We start from the raw sequence: 11,670 nt of genomic DNA, 5'->3' as shown, positions 1-11,670 counted from the left end.
GCATTTAAACTAGCTAGCTGTGGATTAAACTAGCTAACTGTGGATTAAACCAACTAGCTGTGGATTAAACCAACTAACTGTGGACTCTCTATGAACTGGAAACTAACTCCAAAACGTGATAAAAATAAATAAGGTAAAAAATTAAATAAGGGCACAAAATTTGGTGAAATTAATATATTATAAAAGAAAACTAACCATAAGAAATAAAAATTACAAAAGTTATTTCCTATCTGTTAACAAACAGGGTAAACATCACATTCTGCTTTAGCACTGTGGTTGCAAAAGTCAGCAGCAGCAATAAAAGTGGTAAATTAGTTTACTTATTTTTATTCAGAGGAAAAATTATGATCTTGAAAAAAAAAAAAGTATATATAAAAATTCTCTTATATAACCACAAATTAAAAAGTACTAATATATGTTAAACAGTAGTAAGACGGTAAAATGTTTCAGTTTTGAAATTTCACTGAATTATTTGCAGTAACATTACAAAAAAATATTTGTACACACACACACACACACACACACACACACACACACACACACACACACACACACACACACACACACAAACACACACACACACACTCAGAACAGTTTGGTGTATTCCACTATTGGTCTTCATAAAAGACTTTAGCCATGGCGAGGGCGACCTTTGCGACCTTTTTGTCCTTGACGTCGGGGCCCATGTTCGTTCGTGCCAGTCCCGTCCAGTACTGCTCTGTACGCATCTGATAGTCAGTCACCGTCTCCCCCTCCTGCACGGCTGGGTGCTCTTCCTCATCTGGACACAGACGAGTAGAGAACGTGAGTCAAATACCATTTTATGTTCGCAGCAACAGAGAGAAGTCAGTGGGTTACTTACTTGTTGCTCATTACAAATCACGTGAAAAGGTGAAGTGACAAAGACACAGACTTAATTTTAAAACCTTACCTTCCTCATCCTCACTTTCCCCTTCGGACTCTACCTCGTCTTCCTCCCCTTCAGCTCCTTTCAGCTCCTCCCCCCCCTCCTCCTCCTCCTCCTCATCGTCCTCTGACTCAGACTCTTCCAGCCACTCCTGCGTCTCTGTGGACAAAGAATCATAAATCCAAATGACACCTCACATGCGTCTCTCCCTTCTTATCAATATCACCACCTCCTCTCCAGCATCAGAGGAGACGCAGATATGATGAATCAGCAGCCAGCGGTGGCTTCAGGCCGCCTGCTGCGGTGCCTGTGATTGAATCTCAGCTCCTCTTTGTTCACTTGTGTTACTTCTGTGTGTTTTCCACCGGCAGACTCACTCGGATCCATCTCAACCAGAGTCTCCCACTGGTCCATCTTGTGGAGGTCCAGGGAGTAGAAGTCGTTCAGGGTGAACTGGCGGTCCCCGACCTCAAACATCCCTCCAAACAGGAAGAGCTTGCCCTGACGCACCGTTGCCATGGCGCTGGACCTCGGACAGGGCTCCACCAGGTTAACGGAGGCTGAGGAGAAGAAAACGTACACCTGAGTCTGAAATCGATGAGAATTCAAACGTCAAAGGACAAAAACAAGGAACTGTGGAAAAGTTTTACTGTGTGTGTGTGTGTGTGTGTGTGTGTGTGTGTGTGTGTGTGTGTGTGTGTGTGTGTAATCCAACCTTCATCTTCCTCCTCGTCATTTTCATCCTCCTCCTCCTCCCCCTGGGCTCCAGGGATCACTTCCTTGATGGTCATCACGGTGCCGTCCTCAGTGATGATCTCCTTGACGACCTCAGTGGGTCCTTGTGGCACTGCCTCCTCCCCAACCTCCCCCTCAATCTCTCCTCCCTCCCCCTCTGCTCCTTCCTTCCTCCCCCTGCGTCGTTTCTTCTTTTCCGTCTTGTTTCCCTGAACAGACACAAACAAAACCACAGGCAGATGATCAGCAGCAACACTTAACGTGGTAATGATTTGGTCATAAAGAGTTTGAATTTAGAAAAAAAACTATATTTTCTGCAAAATCTCAATAAAAATATAAATAATTTTTACAGTTTTTTCTGTAAAATAAGTTTTTTTTATTGTAAACACAGAAACTGATATCTGTAAATCGACCAATTTCAATCGATCTGTTCAATCAGTCGAGTTCTACTGTGAATAAATTAGGATAAATCCGGACAAAACAACAGAATCCACTTGATTTTTGTTTCCATGACGAGAAGATCCTGAAGTTGGTGCCGGTGTTAAACTTGGCTTCCTCCACACAAACCTTCCTAACATTCATTCACGCAGCAGGTGAATCACGGCGGTGGAGCTTACCCGGAGCAGGCCGGGGAACCAGCGGTTCTTCACCGTGTCATACAGGTGCAGGTCGTTGTAGAAGTCACCCTCCAACGTCTCATCCTCTTCCTCATCGCACACCCCACCAAACAGCACCGCCCGTCCCGCAGGGCCCACCGCCAGAGAGAAGCCAGAGCGAGGATGAGGCTTGGTACCTGAGGGGTTCACCCTGGACCATGACCACTTCTCTGGAGGGCCGACGAGTCACCAAAAATAACAGGACGGACAGTTACTGGATGAGTTCTGGTAATGTTTTGTGGTTGTTATCTTAAAAACATTCGGACAGCGAAGTGCTTTGTACCTTGGCCCTCTTTACCCTCTCGCTTCAGTAGGAACATGTCAGAGTGGACGGTTCCCTTCTCTACATCCTTCTTGACTCTCTAATGAACACAAACATTATGTGGAAACAGTAAATCACAATATTACCGAACAAAAGTCCAAATAATATCAAAATGGAGGAGACGCACATGCCACTTAAGATTCAGATCACAAACTCACAACTTTAGAGTATCCGCCGTAGATGATGACGCCTGTGCCGTCGGGTGTGGAAGTCATGTGACAGGCCGAGCGCGGGGAGGGGGCGGAGCCTGATGGAGTGAGGCGTGACCAGGAAAAGGTTTCCAGGGAGAACGAGTGGACGTCGTTGTAATAGACAAAATCCCTGAGGAGGGGGAGGGGACGTGGGGGAGGGATCAGGAGAGAAAAGGCTTGAAACTGAGCAAAAAATCGAAAAGACTCTATGAGCTGTTACAGGAAGTCAAACAAAAACATATTTCACACGTGAAATGATACGGTGTAAGATATATATATAAGCATATATAAATAGATATATGGATATATTTATATATATAAGTACCTGGTGCTCTCGTGAAAACCTCCAAACACCAGCAGCTGTCTCTTACTGAGGACCATCCGGTGTCCGCTGCGACCCGGCGGACCGCCAGGCGCCCTGGAAAACACAAAGTTAATTTTAAAGCACTGATAAATGTTTGCATTGGTTATAAACACACACGCTGACCCTTTATTCCACCGTTTATTACTGCATCTGCTTTGATGACACATACTTGATGTTCTCCCAGGTGTGTGTAGCCAGATGCAGCACCCACAGGTCCTTGTAGTGGTAGAACTGTTCCCCATTCGGAGAGCCGAACTCGCCCCCAAACACCCAGAGCTGGCCCCCACCCTGGGGAACTACCACCGCCTGGGAGAGAGGGGAGGAAGAGGAGAGCGTAAACAGAGAGAGAGATAAAGATCTGACTTCATTTTCCTTGCAACAGGCCATCAACCATGATGACACTGCTGATAAGACTCAGTTCCACCCCCCCCCCCCCATCTGTGCTGTGGCATTCTGCCCCATTGTGGTTGAAATGAAGAATCACACCATTGGTTGCATTCAAACTTCCAACAGGAGTGACACCTGCTTCTGTAAATCAACTCCTCTCTCGCGGTGGGAAACGTCAAACTGTTTTCAAGCTGGTTATAAATCTGAGTGAGAAACCACAGTGATGTTCAGTGTGATCTGAGCGAGCATCAACAGAAGAGTAGAGGATCCACGCTGAGGATTTACCTGGTGAGAGCAGCGCGGTGGGGGAGGGTTGGGGATGTCGGATTTAACCCACGTGTTCTTCTTGATGTTGTAGAAGAACAGGTCATTGTACAGATACGTCTGCAAACAAAGTTAACAACAGGCTTTTAAATTAGGAATGTATCTCTCCTGTTTTATCTCATATTATTGTCAAAACTGGAACCAGAAGAAAACATCAGCATTTAGGCTAATGGGCTTCTCCTCATACTCAGCTTGTACAGGGTGGGTGATTGTAAGACTGTGCTGGTGTTTCGGACAAAAACTCTGACGCTTTATAGAAGCTGCCTTAACTGCTGCTAAATGCCTCAGGATTCACTGACATTCACCAAATTTTCCAGAAAGGTCTAAGTCAGTTGCTCTGGACATTTTCTGGAACCTTTGCTTTCCGATGATGTCTCTAATCTCAGGATGAATAAGAGGAGCTTTGCATTCGAGATTCTGTTTTTGTGTGGCTGTGACTTACAGAATGTCTTGCTTTGGTCTTTATATGTGAAACATAAACTATACATTTCTGGACATTGTCCAGCTTCAGAGAATGTTTGCACCTTCTTTCCATTGAAGAATTCTCCTCCAAACAGGATGAGTTCATCTTTCTCAGGATGAGCGGAGAGAGACGCACTCAATCTGAAGAACAGGAGGGAATGTCAGAGATTAGCGGCACAGCTGGAAGAAGCAGGGGTTTAACCCGCGTGTGAGATTTTCACCAAACCTTTTGGGGATTTTACTGGAGACGATGATGATTAACTTCAAATATGTGTTGAGATACAATCTGCAGCAACAGACTAATCATGATGACATCATTATGAAATGTCACTGTTACCATAAGTAACTAACTTTTGTTTTATCTTCGAAGTGTTTTTTTTATTCACGTCACATGCTGAGAGACAAACTTCTCAACCGGGACCATGAAGACAGAGTGTGGTCGCTCACCTCGGTGACGGAGGAGAACAAGTCGTCTCCACGACCTGAGTTTTCTTTGAATCCAGATTCTGAAACTCAGCAATAAGAGCCTCCAGATCCTCCTAGAGAAGGAAGGAGAGAAGGAAGGAAGGAGGGAAGGAAGGAGGGAAGGACAAAAAAGTCTGTAATTGTCTTTCAGAGTGAAGTTTATGGGCAGTTGGGTTAATTATTTTAAGATAGCTAGTTTAAATCCACAGTTAGTTAGTTTAGGTTAGTTTAAATCCACAGTTAGTTAGTTTAGGTTAGTTTAAACCCACAGTTAGTTAGTTTAAATCCATAGTTAGCTAGTTTTAGCTAGTTTAAACCCACAGTCAATTAGTTTAGGTTAGTTTAGATCCACAGTTAGTTAGTTTAGGTTAGTTTAGTTTAAATCCACAGTTAGTTAATTTAGGTTAGTTTAAATCCACAGTTAGTTAGTTTAGGTTAGTTTAGATCCACAGTTAGTTAGTTTAGGTTAGTTTAGTTTAAATCCACAGTTAGCTAGTTTAGGTTAGTTTAGATCCACAGTTAGCTAGTTTAGGTTAGTTTAGATCCACAGTTAGTTAGTTTAGGTTAGTTTAGATCCACAGTTAGCTAGTTTAGGTTAGTTTAGTTTAAATCCACAGTTAGCTAGTTTAGGTTAGTTTAGATCCACAGTTAGCTAGTTTAGGTTAGTTTAGATCCACAGTTAGCTAGTTTAGGTTAGTTTAGTTTAAATCCACAGTTAGTTAGTTTAGGTTAGTTTAAATCCACAGTTCGTCCGTTGGATAGTTAGTTAATATTAAAAGTTTAAATCCAGTTACCTCTTCTCGTTTACTTCTCTTCGAAACCTTCTTCTCCATCTTGGATGCGGTTTTCTCTGCTCCCTTCACCTTCTTCTCCTTCTTCCCTTTTTTACCCATCGCTGTTCGTTGGTTCCGATTCAACTGGATCTTTTAAACTGTCTGTTTGGACTGAATGAATCCGCTGACACGTGGGAATAAAAACAATCACACGCCGACCTCCTGCACGCTCAGGAGTGGGATTTACTTCCGGCAACAAAGTCAGGGTGAGAGCGGTGTGTGAGTGTAACAGCGCCCCCTGGAGCCGTGGACGACCCTCAGCACCTCTACACGATCCAATACAATTACAGAAAAACACACAAAACAATCGAAACGCAAAAACCAACACAACACCCAAACTCATTAACGAATCCAGAGCAGATCCACACTTACACTGTCACACAATTTCCATCAGGGCCAACAACTCAACCAGGCAACGAATGTGAAATTAAATAAGCAAACAAACAAAAAACAATCAATACGTAAAATTCATTTCGTCATGTTATTAAGAAGACTAACAGCTTTGATATTGTTATCTGTTAAATGCCAGTTTGATCCCAGCCCTCGGCTTCACTAATTATTCTACATCGATCCTCAACCGTTTTCTTACAACACAAACTGCTATGAGGTGAAATATGACGAATACTTACTGACGGATAATTACTTACTTAATTGGTTATTATCCTGTTTTTTACTCTGAACAGAGGGAGGCTGGAAATGTGTATATGTATGATATGTTGTGTTCATTTTATTCGGTTCACCTGTTAAATCTAAAGGAACCAAACAAAAGCGTCCTGCCACAAGGTGCAGTGATTTCTCTTCTGTGTTTTTACATGTTGTCCTGGGCTGCATCATCTTGAGAGGTGTTCCTAATAATCTGTCCATGTCATATATATATATATATGGAGTGAGGCTACTGGAGCTGATGCTGCTGCAGATCGTGGTGAAGCGGTTGTACGTGTATTCACAGGCTTCGTGTCCTCGTGTGTGTCACAGGAGCATGAAGTGTTGAACATGTTTGAACACACGTGTTCATTTATCTTCAGTGTGTGGGGAATGTCACAGAGAGAAACTGACAGAGAGAATACCAATAAGCACTCAAGTGTCTTGACACCTTGATACGACATTCAACGTTGACACACACGCATGTACCTACACAAACACACACACACACATTCACTGACACACACACACACACACAAGCAACTACACGCTCACACACATGCACATGTGTACACACAGGGTGGCTCACACAAACACATAGATGCAGGGATCCAACAGTCACAGTTTACTGGTCTGTCACTATTGTCTGTGAAGTTTAAAGGAAGACCGAGAAACACACAAACACACAAACACACACACACACACACACACACACACAGATACAGCATGTTGTAGTTCAGCTCAGTTCAGAGACGATACCATCCAGTAGGGGGCAGCTGTGTGTTTCAATGAAACCAGTCATTCAAAACCTTGACAGAGAACTTGAACCATAGTCATGCTATAATGAAGATACATCTTTATTCATATAGCTCTTCTTAAGATAAGGTAACAAAGTGCCTCACAAAGAAAAATAAAAACAAGTTTAACACGGATGGGTTGAATACAGAGGGCGAATTTCCCCATGTTCGCATGTTGCATGCTGTGGGTGGGACCATAAAGACAAATCTTAATCTTGATAAAAACAGGAACGAGGCAAAATCAGGGAAGTTAAGAAAAACTGTTGTTTTCAGATTTGACTTAATGGCTGAGTCAGCAGGTGTTTTCTCATCTGAGGTTAAGATGTGACTGAGTGCTGACACTGAAAGAGATAAAGAGGAAACTACACGGATGCCTGGATATTGAGTCATCATTTGTGCATTGTGGGAAAAGTGGTGGCTGTTGCATTTTTACAAAGGCTTATCACCCAATCCAACTGTGATGGATATGTTTGATATGTGTGTTGCTGTAACAACCCCGGTCTCATGTGTGTGTTTCTCCAGTGAATGGATCAACGCGCTGATGTTAAATTAAAAAACGTTGTCACTCGTCTCCATCGCTTGTTATTAATTCATATCTGTTCACAGCGATTAAAAACATACGATTCATCAAGGCTGCAGCTATCAGCTGTTTCCAGACATCTGTCCTTTTCCTTTCCAGCATCTACACACACACACACACACACACACACACAGCACATGACTGCTCTGCCCACTCAATCACTGACTGCTAACCTTTGTTGCATGGTGCCCCTAGGTGTGTGCGCCAATGTGTGTGTGTGTGTGTGTGTGTGTGTGTGTGTGTGTACATGCTTTTTCATGTGGGTTCTAGAATGTGAGCAAATATTTTCTTCCATTTACAGGCATCACTGATATGATTTATCCTGTGTGGGTCTGTGTGTGTGTGTGTGTGTGTCCTTATTTTGTAAAAGATGCAGACAGCGTTTTGTTGTGAGCGAAAGGTCAACACACCACATCTCCATCTTGTCCTCCTCAGGGGACGCTGCACGGCGATCACACTCTTCAACACACACGTCCTCTTGTGCAGCTAAAAGTCACGTCAGGCGTTTAATCGACGTTATCGAGCGATAGATTCACATTGTTCTTAGTTTTCTAACAGAGCACTTGAGGAGAACAGCGTGTCTCAGTGTTTCGGAATAAACCACAGAAGAAAAGAAAGTTAAGATTATGCAAACATGATTCATATCAGTTATCAGATGTTTCATCTACAAAGCCACCTTTTTCCAAACGTCTGTGGTTTCGCACAAAGTCCAACGATGTGTTGATGAGAATTATTTTATCACTATAACTGACTCGAATTGACTCAGTGTGGTTTGAAATAGAGTTAATTTGACCTCATTCGATCGAGCTTTGACTCAGTTTGGGTTCGTTATCGGTCTTTGTTTGCTTTGGGACCATTAGAGACACATGATGAGACGAGGCATGATGTGGATTTGCTTGATTTGATTTAAAATTTAAAGTGTAAATTCAGTCTAACTCGACACGACTGGATCTGATTGATCCAAGATAATTGAACTGTCCCTGGAAACACGGGTACTTTTCAGAGTTAAGGTCATTGAGACCAGGGGAACACAGACGTCCTGATCGAGTGACATTTACTCTAATGAAAACATTAAAACAAGCGGCAGCTCTCCACCTGTGCACAGACGCTGCTGTGACTCAGCACTGCCGCGTCGATAATGTCATCATCAGCTTCTGCCTGTTCCCGTTAACGTGAGGGCGTGACTGAGGCTGCGGGGAGAAAATAAAGGACGAGACGAGAACCTGAAATGACGCAGGTTGTGACTGTGAAGGTTTTTAAACAGTCTCCGTTGCTGGAGGTAAAAAAAACACAAGTGTGTGGATCATCGTGGATGAACTGAATTTATTCTGCTGCTCAGAAACTGATAATCCTCATGCTGATGTTTATTTATACTTTGTCGGATACGTTTACTCAATCGACAACTTTTACTGAACCCAACCAACAACCGGACGACACGACAGCTCCCAAAAATGAAGCCAGAGCATCTTGACTGCCCCCTGGTGGCTGCCCGCAGCAATGTCACAAACCCGGCCTCCTCCGTGTTAACAGACTGGACAGGGACCAAACTGAAAAGTCGAATCATGTCATTTGTGTGTGTCACTCTTGAGGGTGTAAACACGGGGCGATCGACAGCTGAGACTGACTCTCGATTGGTCGATCGTGTGGGTCGACAAGAACTCGACACCACGGCTCCGCCCCCCCCCCCCCCCCGATCGCTATTGTGCAGACTCTGATCCCAAATAAGGTCAAATATGCAAGATGGCGGCGTTCGTATCCAGGACATTTCAGTGTTGTTTCTGTTGGGAGGAAGTGGAGACATGTGTGTGTGTGTGTGTGTGTGTGTGTGTGTGTGTGTGTGTGTGTGTGTGTGTGTGTGTGTGTGTGTGTGTCTTCCTCTGTCTTTCTTTAAACTTCACAGACAATAGAGAAAGACCAGTAAACTGTAACTGTTTGATCCCAGTGTTTGTGTGTACACACCTTTGGGTGTTTCAGTGTGTGTGTGTGTGTGTGTCTGTTGATACAGGGAAGTGGGAATCAGACCTCACACCTGTCAGTGTTCCCTGTCAGTGTTCCCTGCAGTGTGGATGCAGACTCTTTGTTCCCCTGCGGCCGCCGCTCTCGCTGGTTTCCGCTCACAGAGACGTTATCAGCAGCAGCAGCAGCAGAGGAGCATGGGAAAAAGACAGAATACACAGTGAAGCGAAGTGAAGAGGAGGAGGCGTCAGAAATCACAAACGTAAAGAGAACTGCTGGAGAACACGAACAGACTGTCTTATTGGTTTCAGTCAGATAGAGTCGTGGAAACAGATCCTTCCAGAAACACTGCCGGCTCTAAATCTGGTTTATAGTTTCTTTGCCATCGGATGATTCTCACATGCAGTCGAAAGTATTTTCTCCTCAAAAGGTCACGGCCAAACTTTTCACCTCCTTTTTCTTCACTGGATTCTTATCAATGTCTTAATCAATTTTTTAAAAAGTTGTTTTTCTTGTTCGTAGCCTGTGACATCTGGAATCCAAACTTTAAGTAACCTTGTGCTGCATGTTGTATTTGTTCAGAAATATTTTAAAACCGCAATTATTACAGTACCAGATGTTTTCTAATCTGAGGTTAAGATGTGATTAAATCAAAGTGTCTGACACTGAAAGAGATAAAAAATGAAACAACGCTGATGCCTGGATATTGAGTCATCATTGGTGCATTGTTTGATAAAATAATAATAATTTTTAAATCAAAAATCAAATAAAAAACAATTGACTAAACATGGAAACAGATTTGTGTGCATGAAAAACTGTCCAGGAGGAAACATGTACAGCTATTGAATGAAGTTTTCTTAATTTGAAAACGGCCGGGATGGAAGAAGAGTTGTTCTGCTTGGTCGTAAAACGTAAAAGTTATCAGTAATGTTGGCCGGTTCTCTTCTGTCTTCCATGTGGTTATTTGTCAGGTACACATACTTCCTCTCCCTCTTCTCTGTCGTCTTGATACGTATTTAACGCCGTGTAACGTCTGTTCTGCTTGATCTGCACTGATTGATACACAACGCAAAGTATTTGTGAGTATTTAGAATCTAGATGCTGCTTCTTTCACAGTGAGCACACTTTACTTCCAATAAAGGCTTCAGCTGGATCCAGTAAATCTTTATTTGAGAAAGCAGCTTCTCCTTCACACAACAGACATTCCTCCTCCGACAGTGTCGAGCCTCTCCGGGACTCGGCCGCCTCTCGGCCGCCTCTCGGCCGCCTCTCGGCCCTGAGACGCGATGGGCAGTGACCCTCGAGGTCGACTGAGGCCTCGTGTGAAATGTTGCAGTAACGTGCAGTAACCTCTGTAATGCAATTTCCTAAAACACTGGTTCAGAGTAACATTGTGTTACGTTGTCATGAGGCTCTGTTTTGATCGTAGCTGACTGAGACACATCAACATTGTTTTTTACTCTGCAGAGCATCTACAAAGTATTGTTGTGATGGTCTGTGTATATATATGTATATATATATATATATATATATGTCCTGATGGTCATGATTGCTCTGCAGCTCTGGTGTGGTCTTAGTTAGAGCGTCCTTTAGGCCACAGACGCTCCAGGCAAACATTAAAGAAGGTAAAAGTGATATGTCTCGTCCCGTGTGATCCGTCCTCCTGCACGTTGACATGGAGAAGTTTGTGTTGCATTTCTGCTGGACTACACCAGAATTTTTAATTTTCATCGTCTCTGCTGATCAACAATACGTTTTGTGATATAAGAGATTTTTCCTTCTTGTGGCCGGACGGCCGTCTGATAGGGACCTCTGTGTTTTCACCCCGTGCGCTTTGTAGCATTCTTCAAGATCATGTGATGTTGGTTTGAGTGACAATATCCAAGTTCTTGTGCAACATCATCAGCACATTTAGTTTTCAGGGGTTTTCCATCATATCATGTGATCTTCATCGGAAGTGAGTCTTTAAATCTGCACTAACTTTGTTTTAACGACTCAGAGCGTGTGACAACCAGCTGTTAACACTGACTTGCACGCAGACTTCCTGTC

At 43.4% G+C, this 11,670-nt stretch overlaps 1 protein-coding gene across 1 annotated transcript; it reads right to left on the bottom strand.

Moving 5' to 3' along the window:
* Window positions 1-311: 311 nt before the first annotated feature.
* On the bottom strand, window positions 312-5,873 carry klhdc4 (kelch domain containing 4). The gene is made up of 13 exons (XM_020104888.2): window positions 5,608-5,873; window positions 4,796-4,887; window positions 4,411-4,489; window positions 3,848-3,946; window positions 3,345-3,481; window positions 3,137-3,229; window positions 2,779-2,941; window positions 2,582-2,660; window positions 2,260-2,468; window positions 1,623-1,851; window positions 1,285-1,467; window positions 932-1,066; window positions 312-781 (listed from the first exon to the last, which is right to left on the bottom strand). The coding sequence occupies exons 1-13, from the start codon at window positions 5,704-5,706 to the stop codon at window positions 609-611; spliced, it is 1,770 nt and encodes a 589-aa protein (XP_019960447.2). The 5' UTR covers window positions 5,707-5,873; the 3' UTR covers window positions 312-608.
* Between the last annotated feature and the right edge of the window lie 5,797 nt (window positions 5,874-11,670).

Source organism: Paralichthys olivaceus, chromosome 7 (genome assembly GCF_024713975.1).
Source record: "Paralichthys olivaceus isolate ysfri-2021 chromosome 7, ASM2471397v2, whole genome shotgun sequence".
Lineage (NCBI taxonomy): Eukaryota > Metazoa > Chordata > Actinopteri > Pleuronectiformes > Paralichthyidae > Paralichthys > Paralichthys olivaceus.
Note: the sequence above shows the minus strand (reverse complement) of the source record. Positions and strands in the feature narration are given on the sequence as shown.